Raw genomic sequence first — 18,684 nt, 5'->3', positions numbered from 1 at the left:
TGTTTCAGTTACTGCTTAGGCACAATTTAAATTTTTAGATATTACCTATAAGACAGAACTCACTTTTTGAGTTTGGGTCCACTCAGAAATTATATTTAAGTAATTAGTGGGCATTCAACTTGTTGGCAGCTACCCAAAAAAACTAAAAGGTCAATTTTACGTCAAGGCCTAAAGCCTAGTACACACTACAAGTTTTTTTTCGTTCAACCCAGCGGGTTGAACAAAAAAAAACTGACAGCTCCGGTTGCAGCCACTGTACTCACTATGTAAAGTGAGTACAGTGATCTCCCCCACTGACAGGGGGACAGCCCCCCCCCCACCACCACCATCAAAAACACTCTGATCAGCGCTCTCCGCCATTGGCAGAGAGCGCTGATTGGGAGTCGGATGGCTACTGATTTTCCAGCATGCTGGTCTGACAGACCGATATACACACATGCCGAATGTTGGCTGTTTTTTTTAACCGCCCGTTGTCTCCCAACATTCGGCCTGTGAGTGCATGCTGGGGGGCCCATATGGCTCTCCTAAATTAGATTAACCATACAGCTTTTATTTGTTTTACTGTATATCATCTTACACTGAAAGCAGACTTTGCATCCATATGGTATTCCCTAGAATTTATAGATAATATGTAAAATGGAGCAAATTAACCTAATATCTAAACAATTTGCTGTGTACATATCTTTAAAGTTAGCTCCATGTAATTTGCTGAAATCATGCTGTATTTTGCCGTAAAAAAAAAAAAAAGGCTCTTATGGAATCATTGTGCATGTGAACATTTTGGCAGGTCTCTTTTGTTAGGCTTTCAGCTGTGGTTTTATTCTGAAGTCCAGCCAATGCTCTGACGTCAACATTTTACACCATGCACTCTGTAGCTTAAAACTTTTCAGGGTGGTCATCGTGTGTACAAGCAGCTTTGCAAGTGTAGTTGGATATGGGCTAATCCACAAATGTTCTTGGAGGGCTCTACATAAAGCTTTCAGTAGCTGTGTATGTTACTTTTGTGGTTCTTCTATAGCCTATTCTGTCTTTGATCTTTTGTTGAATGCAAGTTCAGTGGTTTTGTTCACCAGGGGAATCTGTCAGTTCACTCCTTTTTCCAGTTCGTTTGCTAACCATTTTCTGACTTTTATAGCCATTTTACTATTTTATAGAAATATGTTACATTTGTTTAAAAAAAAAAAGACTTTTAACAAGAAAAGGCTGCCAACAAAAGCATGGAACTGTGTGACTAAAGTAGCTAGTTGTAAAGCAACCTCTTCTTTACCCAGTCTGGGTTCACACTGATGCGGTGCGTGAAATGAAGCGATCCCTGTGCATTTCCGCATTTCCTGCACCACATCACAAGCACACTCTGTTCATGAGAACCGCTGCACGTGTCAATGTTAAGTTAACAATACCCCAAAAACATTTTGCAAAATGTAGTGCGATTGGCTGAATTAGAAACACCCATGCGATCCAATTTCAGTGCATGTATCTTTTTCATGTGGGTGTGGTGCAATTTGAGCCATACAAAATTAATAGGCTCAATTTTCACTCCCAGGAATCGTATATGTAATTCCTGTCCTAATCACATGTGATTCCCCGCACTGCAAACTTTGGTAGGTTTGTTCCAATTCTGCACAAATTCATAATTTTTCGAATGTAGCACGTTATAAAAGTTGTCTAAAAATGCTTGACAAACAGGCTCACAAAGGTTTTTGGTATGCTACTTCTTTCCCCTTCTCTACATGTATTATATCTCAGTAAGCAGATATGTTGTTATTGTACACTTTTAATTGCCTTGATTGCTCAAAGGCAGTAAAAAATGTACCTAACTCACCCTAAGCAGGAGTGTCTATTTAAATTTAGTGGTGCAAAGCTGCAGTCAGCTTAGATGAATTGATATTTCAGCCTTCTTAGACCCCTTTCACACTGTGCCGCCACCGGTGTCAGCGGTAAAGCGGCGCTATTTTTAGTTCCTTCACTGCCCCAAAGAAGCTGCTGGCAGGACTTTTTCTGACGCCCCGCCAGCGCACCGGTTCAGTGTCAAAGCCCTCAGGCTTTTTTCACTGGACTGAATAGAGCAGCTGTTTTAGGGTGGTTTGCAGGCACTATTTTTAACATTATAGCGCCTGCAAAACGCTCCAGTGTGAAAAGGGGTCTTAGATTTCTCCTTTGCCCTGGTTACTGTGTGTGTGTTTTTGTACTGTCACTTATGCATGGCACTGCTACCTCTGGCAATAGTATGAGAGCTGCACTAATTGGCATATCTCCCTACTTTTTGAGATGGGAATGAGGGACATCTATTAGCAAAAGTATTTAGGCATAGGACACACACCCTGCCACACCCCTTAAAGGAGAATTATATTTAAAAAATTATAAAAAAAAAAAAAAAAAATAGTTAAACCCACTAGTGTTTTTTTTTTACCACTACTAATCCTTTATACTGGCTTTTGACATTTACAGATGCAGCAATGTAGACATTGGATGAAAGGTTTAGCACTAGGAAACACTTTTTGAAAGACAAGGAGTGCTGTTTATACTATATACAACTATATAGATCAGACCAAAATGAGGGACAAATGAGGAGGAAAGAGAGACAGAGGGACACTGTTCCAAAATCAAGGACAGCCACTCGAAATCAGGGCCAGTTGTGAGCTATGCTAATTGGAGTCATGAATATTTATTTCTCCCTAGCCATCCAGTAGGTCACAGGGGTCTCCAAACGATGGCCCTCCAGTTGTTAAGGAACTATAATTCCCATCATGCCTAGTCATGTCTGTGAATGTCAGAGTTTTACAACGCCTCATGGGATGTGTAGTTCCACAACAGCCGGAGGGCCGTAGTTTGGAGATCCATGAAGTAGGAGTTTCCTTGCCATTGGTGCGTGATGGGAGAGGATATACATATTCAGAGAATGATCTTAGGCGGTCACTCTGTTCTCCCCTAGGCCCCATGCCTAGGGGAGGGCTGTGTTTTGCTGCTAAAACCTCTTAGGTATGCTACCTGAGGGGGTGACCATGTGGTTATGCAAAGGCCTAAACTTGAAATCTAGCTTGTATGAACTGGGGATTGGGGAACAATAGAGGACCTGCAGATGTGATGAGAGGCTGGAAAAGCTTGGATGTGGAGCTTGGACCTCACTGAAGTATGGAGACTTCTCCCCAGGGTGCTGGCAGCTGATTTAACAAGTGTCTTATAGTCAGGAGCTATAGTCACAGAATGCCTAGTCAACTTCAAGGTTCTCTGTCTGTAAAGACTGTAAGTACTTTGTTCCCCTTTTGTAGTTGGTTAGGTCATAGGTGTGCTGTGCTCTTACCCTCTCTCCCTGAAGTTTTCTGTGTGAGCAAAAAAACCTTTTTTTTAGTTGCACCTTAAAGTGACTGGCACCCATCTGTTCACATCTGTCTGTTCTACACCCTGAGATTAAATTTTGGCCCACCCTTTCTATGGGAGTACCACCATGCCTTCTAGGGGTCAGGGGAGTGCTACGAAAAAGTTTGTATGTCTTTAAATGGGTTGCTATGTTCAAGTACAACTAAAGGCTCCTGTATGAAGTCTAAACAAGTATCGTATCCAGTTGTTATGTGATATACAAGCCACCTAAAGTAAACAAAACATCTTATTTTACCTTTCCTGACTGATCCAAATAATTTGTGTCTCACATGTTCCCCTCCCAGACACTGCATCTCACGGGGGAGGGAGGGTTTCAGCAACAGAGACAGTGCTTTCAATCCAGAAAGTAGTGGGCAGGATAGCGGCAATTCTGCTCTAAATTCAGAAGCAGTGTAGCATCATTGCCACGCCATCATGGAAATCTGCATTCAGTGAACTCTACTGGCAAGACCAACAGGTATTTGTGAGACTTTGCAGGGGGACAAAGAGAAAAGTATAAGTGCAGATATGGTCATATTTAAAGAGGTTGTAAACCCCAATAAAAAGAAATTCAAAAAACCTGTAAGACAAAGGCATATTGAGCTAGTATGCATTGCATACTAGCTCATTATGAAATACTTACCTTAGAACAAAGCCCTCAAAAACCTGTAAGACAAAGGCATAATGAGCTAGTATGCTAGTGGGTTCGTGGGCTCCGGTGCTTTGTGTGACCGGAGCTGCAATGACGTCACTCCCGTACATGCGCGTGGGAGCTCTGAAGAAATGGCAAGGGGCAGGCCATTCCTTCAGAGCGCATGCGCCGATTATGCCATCGGCGGCGTATACAGTAAAAATTTCCAAAACTATGCAAGTTTAGGAGATATTTACAGTACCTATAGGTAAGCCTTATTATAGGCTTACCTATAAGTATAAACAAACCAGGGGAGTTTACGTCCTCTTTAAGTGTTGCAGCACAATTTTTTTTAACAGGATGCCGTAGTTCTACTTTAATTCTCCCTTTTTTTATGTCAGTGATAAAAATCCTACATGGACCACAAAATACTTTTCTTTGCACCTGCTTTTCATGGTTCTGATAATGACATTTGTGTCTCTTATACAGGGCCGTTTTTAAGGCAGGGCAAAAGGGGCAGCTGCCCTGGGCCTTGTCATTGTTGTGGGGCCCAAAGCAGCTGCCTCATACTTGCCAACTATCCTGGTTTATATTCCCTTGTCCCTTGAGGTTTTAGTCCCGTGCTATGTCCCAATATCTCAGTGTGAAATGCTGCTGCTAATGCTGCCCAGCGTTGCCCTATTGTTGTGTACAGATGACTCACCTGCAGACCCTGTGTTTACATGTAAATTACCAGCATTCATATGTAAATAGCGGTGCTATTCATATGTAAATAGCAGCGGCCAGCGGCATTGATATGTATATCATGCCCCCCCTGAGGTCATATCCACAGTAATCTCTAGCAACCAATCAACAAGCAGAAATCATGTGCTGTAACCTCTAGCAACTAATCAGTGAGCCGTAATGTGTGCTGTAACCTCTAGCAACCAGTCAGTGAGCAGTAATAATACACTGTAACCTCTGGCACCCAATAACAATAGCTGTCTGATCTGATTCAGTAAACTGATTTTGAGTCTAGCTGCTATTTTTTTATGTCTCAGAGCAGGTGCAGAGCGAAACTGCATGGGGAGGCCCCCAAGAAATGTTTTGCCCAGGGTCCAATCAATATTAAAGACGGCCCTGCTCTTATACACAGGTAGTGGTGCAGCGACTGTTTATTCCCAGCAGTAAAAGTACTGCATGTCTTCTAAATTCTCACAGTACATCCCACAGGATGCAAGCTTGCTTCATTTTATTCTGCCTTCTACTAAGACGTCTTGATCTTAATAGCTTTAATAATTACAATTTCTGTTAGTTCCAGGAAACCAAACTGCAGGAAGTTGCTTGTTTATTTTTCCTTCCCATCTAATACATGTATATTAACAGGGGAATATGGCCCCCAGGGGATTCTGGGAAAAGCTCAGCGGTAGCAGTTTTCCTTAAAACAAACGCCATGAGAATATTAGTAACGTCCTCTGGGTGTACACATGTGCTTGTTTTGTTTCCCAGATCTTTTAAGATATGTTGGAGCTCCATCCCCCACTTCTTTATTTTGGTCGCTGAGAACATTCTGTGCACTATACTGAAAAAAATCTCAGTGGGTTTAACAATGATAGTTATCTGCTTCAGTATTAATGCTAATAATCACTGAAATCTTATTTCAGTAGCTTGACAGATCTACATTGATAAAAGGTGAAATGTGATTGGTTCTAGTAGTACTTTGTGCATCATCAATGCTATGTGCTCTTACGCTTGCTCTCTTACTGCCCCACCACATAAGTATACCCCCTTACACACATCTTGTCTTTCATCAATATTTCTTCTAGCCTTTCCCATTTATTCATGTAATTCTACTCTATTGTATTAAAAAATGTCTAGTTTTCCTTTGAAAAAAAAAACCTCAATTGGAGAGACCACTACATATGCAGTATACGTGTTCGGATTATGTATAGGTGTGTCTTCCTCTTTTAAATTGATTTGAGGTACGTGAATTATCACGTTTGGGTGAGAAGAAAATGTAGCAATTGTTTCCAAAATGTTTTTTGGAACCTCTCTGGAGCATTGTCCATTTCTACTACATTACATGTTATATCATTACTATATTTTTTCCATAGGCAAGATTTAAAAATATGATTTGGATTAATATTTTACTTAATCTGGCTTATTTTTATTCTCTGAGGAAATGTAAAGTATTACTAAAGGCAAAACATTTTTGTGGAGAGGGATTAGTTTTTATTGCTGTCTGTGTCCCTGTTAGGGAGAGTCACCCTGTCTTTTTACCTGTTTACCGTAAAAGTAAAAGTGAAGGAAAATCCCAAATTTTGGGTTGACACCAGAACAGGAATCAAGGGAAGACCCCCAGGGACAGGGATTTTCTCACTTTAGAGAAATTTCCTCTCACTTCCTGTTTTGGCTATGAGACAGGAAGTAAAGGGAAATCTTACCAATGGAACAAAGAGGGCAAACAAAAAACCTAACAGTGGTTATATCCCTCCCTTACTCTACCCAAAACCAGACATTTTGCTTTATTCATACTGTACATCAATCAGTAATAAGGTTAAAGCCCTCTACATCTGCACACTTGTTGCTAAAGATGACATTTCAGTTTCGCAGGTAAACAAAGAACACTCATTTATGATATCTTTAATAACCTAAAGCATTAAAACACCCATGTATATTTTGGGTACATATAGTTTCTGGCAAGCTGAATCAAATTTGGGTTATGATATTTATCTGCAACTACAGTAGAGAGATCATCCCTGTTCCTTTTATCCTCTACAGCTTTGACAAAGCCAGATGGTGATGTCATTTTCCCATTACAGACCTCCCCTAAAAGTGAACTCCAGGCAGATATAAAGCCAATATTTGATAAAGTTCTGTATTCATTTAAAATATATTTTATGTAGCATAATTACCTCCAATGTGTCTTAATTCAAAGCCCTTATTATCCCCTGTGTAGCAACACAGATTGGGAGAGGGAGATGCAGCACTTTGCTCTACTCTCCTGAATGCACATGTATTGTCAGGGAACGTGCTGGGAGAAGGAGAGAGAAGAGTGAGCATAGGGATGACTTATCAGTGTGTTTCTGTTCCTTCACAGTCCAATCAGCAGACAGAAAGTGAGGTGTGATCACTGTATTTCCTAAAGCTGAATCTTGGGTAAAACAAAAATCCTTCATTGCACTGGTGTTGCCCCTGCACTGGACTTGTTAAAGAGGAAGTAAACCCTGATGGGTTTAACTTCCTCTTTTGCTCCCTGCAAAGCCTGAAAAAAACCCATAATGGGCTAGTATGCATCACATACTAGCCCATTATGTGACACTTACCTGCAAACAAATCTATCACTGTCCCCTGTGCAGGCTGCGTCCATCTTCGCCCCTCTTCCTTCCGGGGGCCGCGGACTCTGGCTCTGTGACTGGCCAGAGCCGCGTGACGTCACTCCTGCGCATGCACGCGGGAACCATCAGTAACAACACACGCTGGGGGAAGAAACGTCACGGAGGTCCCTTTCTTCACAGCACTTGTGCCGATTACATCATCAGCGCACTACAAGTGAAATATCTCCTAAACGGAGCATGTTTAGGAGATATTTCCACTCCCTATTGGTAAGCCTTATTCTAGGCTTACCTATAGGTAAAAGTCACTAGGGAGGGTTTACAACCACTTTAAATAATTATTTATATCTTGAGGAATCAGAAAAATCACTTTTTCTTACCTGATCCCCACTCCTGCAGGTTACCACTAGTCTGAAAGAGCAGCGCCCATCGTCTTTTAACCTATTCTGCAGTAGTTGCATGCCCTCTGACAAACAATATTTTATTTTGGAGAGGGCAGATGGGGGTGGGCAACTTTTCTCAGTAATGGGATACACACCAAGACATATAGTGGGGACGGAAAGTATTCAAACCCCTTACATTTTTCACTTTTTGTTATATTGCAGCCATTCGCTAAAATCATTTAAGTTCATTTTTTTTCCTCATTAATGTACACGCAGCACCCCATATTGACAGAAAAACACAGAATTGTTGACATTTTTGCAGATTTATTAAAAAAGAAAAACTGAAATATCACATGGTCCTAAGTATTCAGACCCTTTGCTGTGACACTCATATATTTAACTCAGCTGCTGTCCATTTCTTCTGATCATCCTTGAGATGGTTCTACACCTTCATTTGAGTCCAGCTGTGTTTGATTATACTGATTGGACTTGATTAGGAAAGCCACACACCTGTCTATATAAGACCTTACAGCTCACAGTGCATGTCAGAGCAAATGAGAATCATGAGGTCAAAGGAACTGCCTGATGAGCTCAGAGACAGAATTGTGGCAAGGCACAGATCTGGCCAAGGTTACAAAAAAATTTGTGCTGCACTTAAGGTTCCTAAGAGCACAGTGGCCTCCATAATCCTTAAATGGAAGATGTTTGGGAAGACCAGAACCCTTCCTAGAGCTGGCATCCGACCAAACTGAGCTATCGGGGAGAAGAGCCTTGGTGAGAGGGGTAAAGAAGAACCCAAAGATCACTGTGCCTGAGCTCCAGAGATGCAGTCGGGAGATGGGAGAAAGTTGTAGAAAGTCAACCATCACTGCAGCCCTCCACCAGTCGGGGCTTTATGGCAGAGTGGCCCGACGGAAGCCTCTCCTCAGTGCAAGACACATGAAAGCCTGCATGGAGTTTGCTAAAAAACACCTGAAGGACTCCAAGATGGTGAGAAATAAGATTCTTTGGTCTGATGAGACCAAGATAGAACTTTTTGGCCTTAATTCTAAGTGGTATGTGTGGAGAAAACCAGGCACTGCTCATCACCTGTCGAATACAGTCTCAACAGTGAAGCATGGTGGTGGCAGCATCATGTGGGGGTGTTTTTCAGCTGCAGGGACAGGACGACTGATTGCAACCGAGGGAAAGATGAATGCGGCCAAGTACAGGGATATCCTGGATGAAAACCTTCTCCAGAGTGCTCAGGACCTCAGACTGGGCCGAAGGTTTACCTTCCAACAAGACAATGACCCTAAGCACACAGCTAAAATAAAGAAGGAGTGGCTTCACAACAACTCCGTGTTCTTGAATGGCCCAGCCAGAGCCCTGACTTAAACCCAATTGAGCATCTCTGGAGAGACCTAAAAATGGCTGTCCACCAACGTTTACCATCCAACCTGCCAGAACTGAAGAGGATCTGCAAGGAGGAATGGCAGAGGATCCCCAAATCCAGGTGTGAAAAACTTGTTGCATCTTTCCCAAAAAGACTCATGGCTGTATTAGATCAAAAGGGTGCTTCTACTAAATACTGAGCAAAGGGTCTGAATACTTAGGACCGTGTGATATTTCAGTTTTTCTTTTTTAATAAATCTGAAAAAATGGCAACAATTCTGTGTTTTTCTGTCAATATGGGGTGCTGTGTGTACATTAATGAGGAAAACAATGAACTTAAATGATTTTAGCAAATGGCTGCAATATAACAAAGAGTGAAAAATTTAAGGGGGGGGTCTGAATACTTTCCGTCCCCACTGTATAACTAATGTGTTTGGTGCTGTATCCCAGGAAAAAATAGAAAACCTCAGCTATAAATCTGGATGCATTCTATGCAGATCTCAAGGCCAGCACTATAAAAAATGTACTTTTATGTTCATTGAAGGACACGGTTCTCTTCTATTCAGAGAAAGGGATTTTACAATGAGTAACAAAAAAAAAAAATTTCCTTGCCCACTTGCCTACTGGGCACTTTCACCCCCTTCCTGCCCAGGTCAATTTTCAGCATTCAGCACTGTCGCACTTTGAATGACAATTGCGTGGTCATGCAACACTGTACCCATATGACATTTTTATAATTTTTTTTCACGCAAATAGAGCTTTCTTTTGGCGGCATTTAATCACTATTGGGTTTTTAGTTTTTCGCTAAAAACATGAAAAAAGGCCAAACACTTTGAAAAAAAAAACGCTTTTTCTGTTTTCTGTTTCTGTTATAAAACTTTGCAAACAGGTAATTTTTCTCCTTCACTGATGGGCACTGATAGGCTGCACTGCTGGGCAATGATGAGGTGGCACTGATGGGCACTGATAGGCTGCACTACTGGGTAGTGATGAGGCAGCAATGATGGGCACTGGTGATGCACCACTGGTGGGCACTGATGAGGCTGAACTGATAGGCAGCACTGATAGGCAGCACTGATGGGCACTAATATGAGGCACTAAAGGGCACTGATGGCCAGCACTGATGGGCACTGTTGGGGCTGCACTGATCATCAGGACACTGATGATCAGTGCCCTGATTATCAGTGTAGATGTCCCCTTTTACCATTTCCGACTACTGGCTCTCCTCTCCTCTCCCTGTGACAGCGTGAGGAAAGGAATGCTGATAACCGGCAAGTGTGTTTACATTGTGATCAGCTGTGATTGGCCCTATACCTCGATATGTGATCAGCTGTGTCCAAAGGATCACGGAGTGCGCTGGATGCGCACCGCAGCAGGCGCGCGGGGGGGTGCAGTTCTGGGAGGACGTCAATGGGCACTCTCCCAGAACTGCATGACAGAGATGTAGCCATCATTTGGCTATAGTGCCATCGGCAAGCAGTCAAAGCCCAACTCTTGGCAAACCCACATTGCAAGGGTTATTTGCTAATTTTTGTCTAAAACAGGGGTCTCCAAACTTTCTGAACAAAGGGCCGATTTACTGTCATTCAGACTTTAGGGGGCTGGACTGATTGTGGACAGCGGGAGTAGAAAATATCCTGGCATCAGTGGGAGTAAACAGTGTCCATCTTTTAGTATTAGGAAGAGGAACAGTGCCCCATCATTGATGTCAGTGAAGGAATAATGCCCTGTCGTTGCAGGAATCGTTAGTGCAGGAAAAAATGCCCTGTTGTTAGTGTCAAGGGGCCAGATAAAAGTAGGCAAAGGGCCCCATCTGGCCCCCAGGCTACAGTTTGGATCCTCTGCTCTTACCCGCAACTTTACCAATCCCCACAGATTCTGCACCTCCACGCTCTAGTGTTTAGGGTTCTGATGTCAACAAGACCAGAGCAGGGTTTTTGACACTTGTAAACAATTGCTTCTGTAAAAAGATACAAAATTAAAAATACCTACACTTGGTTTATAGTTTATAGCAGGGGGACATAGGGCCTAGGGACAATGTGAGTTGCTATTGCTTATGTTGATTCTATTTTTTTTTTTTTTCTTTTTTCTTGTCACAGTCTTTCTCCTTTTCATATTTCCTTGTATTCCCTCTCTGATTTCTTACGATACTGGCTGTACCTGGAATATACTGTAATGAATATCTTAGCCTACAATAGAGGGTAGGGTGGTTTGATGTTTGCACAGGGTGCCTTGTTTCCTTAACATATTACGACTGTCCCACCAGTGATATTGACTATAGAATTGGAATTTTGGAAGTTCATAAGACTTCTTAAGATTTTTCCTCTTAATCTATGACCCTCTCTGTATTGACATACAATTGAAACTGCTAAATAAAGATTTATTAAATAAATGAATAAGACCAGAGCCAGATCTATAGCCCTGCTCAGGATGTGAGGATGCCAAGGGACAGTCCACCGCTGAATCATGGGGGGGAGTGCTGCCTGTCAGAGGGAGCAGAGGATCAGGTAAGTAAAACTATTTCTCCTCTTCCAAAGACAAAACAAGCTTTTAACCCTGGCAGTGCGGGCATATCCCCACTGCAAGGGATCATTTTTTTAATTGTCAAGAGTTGGGCTTTAATTTTCTCTAATTCTGTACTGCCATGTGTTATGATTTCACACTGATTTTTACTTTAAAATGCTTTAAATAATTTTATTTCTTAGTGGAAATGCTCCTTCTGCTCCCACTCCAGTGCTTAATGAGCTTAGGTGAATAGTGCCCACAAGGGTACAAGGGTTTTCAAACAGAATGCAATGAAAGGGAGGGAGTGTCGGATCAGATTATTGAGGTACTCTGAACAACATGTTCAATCTCTGGTCCTTAATGCACTGCACAGTCATATTAAGACACTTTGCACAATTACTATAACAGGAGAGTGAAGGTAAGACTATGAAAATAGAGATTGTTAGTACAATATTTGTCCGACTGAATATCTATTTCTGTGACTTCAATTGGGCATCAAATGTAAACACTATAAGCACAAAGCATGCAATAGATCTTGCCACCAGTTCTCACTGTGGTTCTTCAACATTGTTATTACTAACATGGTGTCCTTATTCTTTTCTTGCAGATGAACTCACAGTGCCTGCACTTTACCCGGGTAGCCCTGAAGTGTGGGCGCCGTACTCCCTCTACCCAGCGGAATTAGCACCTGCTCTACCTCCTCCTGCTTTTACCTATCCCGCTTCACTGCATGCCCAGGTAATTGATACCAATCAGCCACGTCCTCACTCTATATCCCACTTGCCCTTTCCTGGTACCACGGTGCACTCCACACACTAACCCTTGTTCTACCAGCTAACTGGCGCACCACAAGGAGGCTCATGATGCCTGCCTTGTCCTTACCATCTACTCTTCGTGTGGCGGGAACCCTACATCTCTGATTTTCAAATCTAGGTTTAATTTTCACTGGTGTACCTAAGTGTCAGTAACTTAAATTGGGTACAATAAAGAGCAAGCTTTGGTTATTGTAAATGGCTTAATGTTGATGCAAAGATTGATGAAATTTATTTTTTTGCTAAAAGTATTATGTGTATATAAAGTTAAGTAGCCTTTATACAGATTTTTACATGTTGTATTTGCTCCACTGCTTCAGTGTTTTCTAATTTAGTGTTTACTGAATGACCCTGTTGAAGTTTGCAGTAATAACAGTAATGAAGTCACACTGTGAATGTTCTGCTAGGTAAATTAAATTAGGGTTCATATATGAACATTAGAACAGAGATACATTGTGATGTTGTTATAGCAACCACGTTGTTGACTAAGTCTAACTTGAACAGTTGGGATCTTAAAGCCCAACACTGGGAAACTTGAAAAATCCACCTTGCAACAGGGAGGGGAGGGGAGGGGGGGGGGGTGCTTGCACTACAGGGGTTAACTGCTATTTTAGGTTTGGGGGAATGGAAAAGAATATTTACTCACCCCATCACCTACTCATCTGTGCTGCTAAACCTGTTCCGCTCTGCTCCACCAGTCTAAAGTCCTGATGTCATCAAGACTAAAGCATGGCCCTGCTCTGGACATGGTGACATGGAGGGACAGTCCACCACTGGAGCATAGGGTACTGCTTTCTGCCAGGGGATCAGAGGATCGGGTAAGTAAAATGCTGTTACTCTCCCCTAGACCTAAATGTACAGTTATCTGTTGTAACGCAGGCACAGCACCACTGCAAGGAGGAATTTTCTGATTTCCTGGAGTTGAGCTTTAATGCTTGCCATGTACAACGTCTGCTACTCTACTTTTTCTAGTGTGCTTTTTTTCATAGTTTAGGGCCATTATATGTATTTCAGTGGGAGAGGGACTTAATTTCATTTGAGACCCTGTGTACAGCCTGGGCCTAGGGTCCAAAGACTCACACAGGGTTACAAGGATTGATTTGAAGAATAGCACAAGTGCATGAAGGCACCAAAAGGTTCTTGCACTTTTGTAAATTTAACCACTTGCCAACCGCGCTATAACTGAAAGACAGCTATAGCGTGGTCATCCAGTTCTGAGAGGGCGTCTATTGGCGTCTTCCCAGAAAACCGCATTGGGCACACTCTGTGATTGCTGTGTCCTTTGGACACATCTGATCACAGATCGAGGTAAGGGACCAATCACAGCGGCCCTTTACCATGTGATCAGCTGTGTACAATTACAGCTGATCCCATGTAAAAAAATGCCATTTATCAGCATTCACTTTCCTCAGCATGTCACTGTGTGATGAAATGAAAGCCTATAACTGTCAATCTTGTGACAGCACACAGTGCCCTGATAATCAGTGCAACTTTATAGTGTCCATCAGTGCAGCATATTAGTGTAGCCTATCAGTGCCCATCAGTTTAGCCTCATCAGCGCTCATCAGTGAAGAAGAAAAATTACTTATTGTGAAAAATGTTATAAAGAAACAAAGAAAAGGGTTTATTTTTTTTCTTTCAACATTGGTCTTTTTTGTTTATTTAGCAAAAAATTAAAAACCCAGTAGTGATTAAATACCACCAAAAGAAAGTTGTCTCAAAAAAAATAATAAAAATGTTGTATGGGTACAGTGCTGCAGGACCGCACAAATGTCATTCAAAGTGCGACAGCACTGCAAGCTGAAAATCTGCCTGGTCAGAAAGGGGGTGAAAGTGCCCAGTATGCAGGTAGTTAAGCAATTTTTGAAAACTGTGGGACTACTGTTAATTAATTTTTTGCAGACTTTCCATAAAAAAATATTGCATGTATGTGTAAGGACTGGGAGATCTCAAAAGCTTGTGCATGCTAGCTTTTTGCCAAGCACAGTGCTCTAGTCACATGTTAGTTTGATACTTTTTTAATTTTTTAATCTTATGACCTATTAAATACTGTGCAGTTTGTCTGCTGGGCAGCAGTGTGATGACAACCTTCACGTCCTATTGAATTATTGTATGTATATATATATACTGTATATTTATATGCATATACACAGTCATTATGGATAGTCGTAATGGCAGTTTGTCCAAAAAGGGATCTTTACTTTTTTTGTTCTCCCATCCTTAAAAAAATGTGATAGTAACATGTCTCTTCAAGCCAGTTTAGCCTGGTACAACTGGATTGATACATTCTTTCAGTTTTTATTGGACTATGCCTATGCCCTTGCCACTCTGTTGAGGCCATATGAAATTGCCACCAGCAAGTGAGTTTTAGGTAGAGGATGAGAAATATGGTCTTGATTTGTATGGGCAAAAGGGCATGCTTGTTCTTAGCAAAGTAAATTATTATCCTATTCCTTGTTGTCCTAAGCCAGAGCTAAATGGAGTACCTATTCACTGACACGTCTGTTAATGTACAGCTTTCGACAAACCGTGACAGCTTCAAGCTCAATCACATAATTGATAAAATTAAATCAAGATCAGTCCAACAACATTTTCTCCTAACCATCCATGAAAATAGCATATATGATTTCAGAAATATGCATCAGTGATGCAAGGCTGGGCCAAAATCCAAAAAATGCAAAGAGTTTGGTAAGCTCTTCTTAACTGAAATGAAAGAGTACATAATGTTAACCTATACAATGTGTCATGCTGTCAAAGCTTCATTATGGTGATGATGAGATACTGTATAAATGTACATATGGGGGTGATTTATAAATGCACAGCCTGTCTTCTCTGGGGTGTATCATCTTGTTTAAATGTTGTTTGTAACAGAATATCGCAGAATGGAAAAAAAGATGATTGCAGATCCCTTGTGGCTTAGTGCATGACAGGGAAAATGATTTCATATTTTCAGCACAGCCAATAATGTAACCTTAACTGCCATACATGTAATATAATGTTGAGTGGAGAGATGTAGATACTCTGTATAGGTCTCAGCTCCAGAAATGTATTAATAAGCTAAAAAATATTTTTTACATTTTGAAGACAACTTTTGATCCCATAAACAGATTAGGTAAACTACAATGCATGTCAAAATGAAGGCTGAAGCATTGAAAGGCAGTTATGATTATTTCATCTGGAATGTACTACATTGGTTGGAATGAATATTGCTGACATTTTGAGTTTTTGGAGACAAAGCCATTGTGCCATTTGTTGGGCTTTTCCATGATTTCCTGCATAGCCATCTACAGTGAGGGTAAAAAGTATTTGATGCCCTGCTGATTTTGTACGTTTGCTCACTGACAAAGAAATGATCACTCTATAATGTTAATGGTAGGTTTATTTTAACAACGAGAGACAGAATAACAACAAAAATATTCAGAAAACTGCATTTCAAAAAAATTACAAATTGATTTGCATTTTAATGACTGAAATAAATATTTGACCCCTTCGCAAACATGACTTGGTGGCAAAACTCTTGTTGGCAATCACAGAGGTCAGATGTTTATTGTAGTTGGACACCAGGTTTGCACACATCTCGAGAGGGATTTTTGTCCCACTCCTCTTTGCAGATCCTTTCCAAGTCATTAAGGTTTTGAGGCTTACATTTGGTACATTTCAGCTCCCTGCACATATTTTCTATAGGATTAAGGTCTGGAGATTGGCTAGGCCACTCCAGGACCTTAATGTTGTCTTGACCATGTGTTTTGAGTCATTGTCATGCTGGAATACCCATCCGCGACCCATTTTCAATGCCCTGGCTCAGGGAAGGAGGTTCTCACCCAAGATTTGGTGGTACATGGTCCCGTCCATTGTCCATGTGATGCAGTGAAGTTGTCCTGTCCCCTTAGCATAAAAACACCCCCAAAGCATAATGTTCTTGGGGTCATAGGCAGAATTCCTCCTCCTTCAAACGCGGCGAGTTGAGTTGATGCCAAAGAGCTCGATTATGGTCTCAATACTTTCACCCAGTTCTCCTCTGAATCATTCAGATGTTCATTAGCAAACTTCTGACAGGCCTGTACATGTGCTTTCTTGAGCAGGCGCTGCAGGATTTCGGTCACTCCTGGCGCTGTGTGTTACCAAGTGTTTTCTTAGTGACTTTGGTCCCAGCTGCCTTGAGATCATTGACAAAATTCTCCCGTTTAGTTCTTGGCTGATTCCCCACAGTTCTTATGATGATTGAAACTCCACGAGGTAAGATTTTCCTTGGAGCCCCAGATGGAGGGAGATTGACAGTTATTTTGTGTTTGTTCCATTTGCAAATAATCGCACCAACTGTTGTCACCCTCTCACCAAGCTGCTAGGCGATGGTCTTGTAGCCTATTCCAGCCTTGTGTAGTTCTACAATCTTGTCCCTGACATCCTTGGACAGCTCTTTGGTCTTGGCCATGGTGGAGAGAATGTAATCTAATTGATTGCTTCTGTGGACGGGTGTCTTTTTTACAGGTAACAAGCTGAGGTTAGAAACACTCCCTTTGACAGAGTGCTCCTAATCTCAGCTCGTTACCTGTATAGAAGACACCTGGGAGCCATAAATCTTGCTGATTAAGCCTGGGTTCACATTGTAGCGATGCGGGAACCAGCACGATTACAGCGCCGGTTCCCGCATCGCCTCTCTCCCGCAGGCAGTTCACACTGACGTCTGTGAACCGATGCAGGTGTCAATACTATGTTGATGACACCCCCAGATCGGTTCACAGATTGCAGTGCGAACTGTGAACTCGCACAGGAATCGGATCACATGGGTGAGAACACCCATGCGATCCGATTCCAGTGCGGGGGAAAAAAAGACCTACACTATTTTCCTGTGAATCCAATGTGAGTTCAGCCATACAAACTGTATGGCTGAACTCGCATTGCACAGAGATTGCATGTGATTGGCCCCGCAGTGCGGGTTCGAATCACATGCGATGTCTGTGTTTGCACAAGTGTGAACCCAGGCTGATAGGGGATCAAATACTTATTTCACTCATTAAAATGCAAATCAATTTAAACTTTTTTGAAATGCGTTTTTCTGGATATTTTTGTTGTTATTCTGTCTCTCACTGTTAAAATAAACCTACAATTAAAAAAATTATAGACTGATCATTTCTTTGTCAGTGGGCAAACATACAAAATCAGCAGGGGATCAAATACTTTTTTCCCCTCACTGTATGCTAGTTTTGACCTCTCACATTTTCCTTCAGGTAGTCAGAAAAAGCATCACACAAATCAGTATTCACTATTAGGTTAATGCCTTGGAGTTGGACTACTGGGAACCTGTTTTAAATTGGTCTGTAAACAAAGAATTGCTATAAATTGGGGAGGTATGCAAGACAACAAATGTTTATTGTTATGTAACTTACGTGACACATAAAATTATTTCTTTGTTATTGTGAAAGCTAATAACAGAGGGTATTATAGATTTCTATGGTTATGTCAGCTCCTCTGGGCCCTGAAGAAGTCCAGACGCATCACGTAGAATAGGTGGTGTCGTTGGGCAAATGGCAAAGTGAGTATATAGAGTGCTAATTAGCACCATCTAATAGGAAATATTATAGATTTTAATATGTATTTTTAAATACAAATACTACACTTTTTGGGTGCTTATGCTGCCTTACTGGAATATTGAGCAATAACTATTGGCAGCCCTGATTCGCTGCCAGCTCCCAGCAAGCTGGCCAGAGTATCTACCATCTTCTATATGCTCAGATGATAGGGTTCACACACACCTGTATAGGGAGAAACTCTGCCGTTTTGGTTACTCACACTCTCCTGGCCCAAGGTCCACCTCCAAGAATAGTGGAATGAAGAAAGTTTTACTGTAACAGCAACAAGTCAGCGGCTCTGTACATCATATTCTTCACCTCTGTAGCTTTCTATCCAGAAGTACAATTCACCACAATGTAGAAACACATGGCCACTGAATATTTGGACAGCTCTCCAACACTCTTCAATGCAGGTTCCCCATAAGTGGTTCTCCCCCAGAGTCTCTACGGCCTACCCAAAAGAGTACTCTCCTTCACGGACTACAGACTTATATAGTGTATATTGGGGTAGTCTGTTCCCATTACTCCTCGCGCCAAGACTCCTCCCACACCAGCTTATATAAAGATACAGTACTCCACTCCCCAACTCCAACCAGGGGAGGGACCTTACCGAAATGGGTACTAACCCCTGCTTACATATCTAGGATGAGTACCTAAACCCTTACTGATGTTGGATAGTTTGGTGTACAGAAGAAATTCTGTGCAAGTGACCTGTGCCGTTTTATCATAAAAGGTCTG

The 18,684-nt window shown here is 41.7% G+C and overlaps 1 protein-coding gene across 2 annotated transcripts in view; it reads left to right on the top strand.

The window, feature by feature from the left end:
- The window catches only part of RBPMS (RNA binding protein, mRNA processing factor), a 256,714-nt gene that overhangs the window by 192,951 nt on the left and 45,079 nt on the right, over window positions 1-18,684 (top strand). The window contains exon 6 of one of the 2 annotated variants that reach the window (XM_073597680.1): window positions 12,172-12,302. The exons of the other annotated variant lie outside the window; for it this stretch is intronic. Within the exon in view, the coding sequence (XP_073453781.1) occupies window positions 12,172-12,302 (131 nt within the window). The remainder of the gene's footprint in view (window positions 1-12,171; window positions 12,303-18,684) is intronic. 2 annotated transcript variants of the gene reach the window in all.

The sequence above is a fragment of the Aquarana catesbeiana genome, linkage group LG01 (assembly GCF_042186555.1).
Source record: "Aquarana catesbeiana isolate 2022-GZ linkage group LG01, ASM4218655v1, whole genome shotgun sequence".
Taxonomy (NCBI): domain Eukaryota; kingdom Metazoa; phylum Chordata; class Amphibia; order Anura; family Ranidae; genus Aquarana; species Aquarana catesbeiana.
This window is presented reverse-complemented; position numbering and strand designations above follow the sequence as displayed.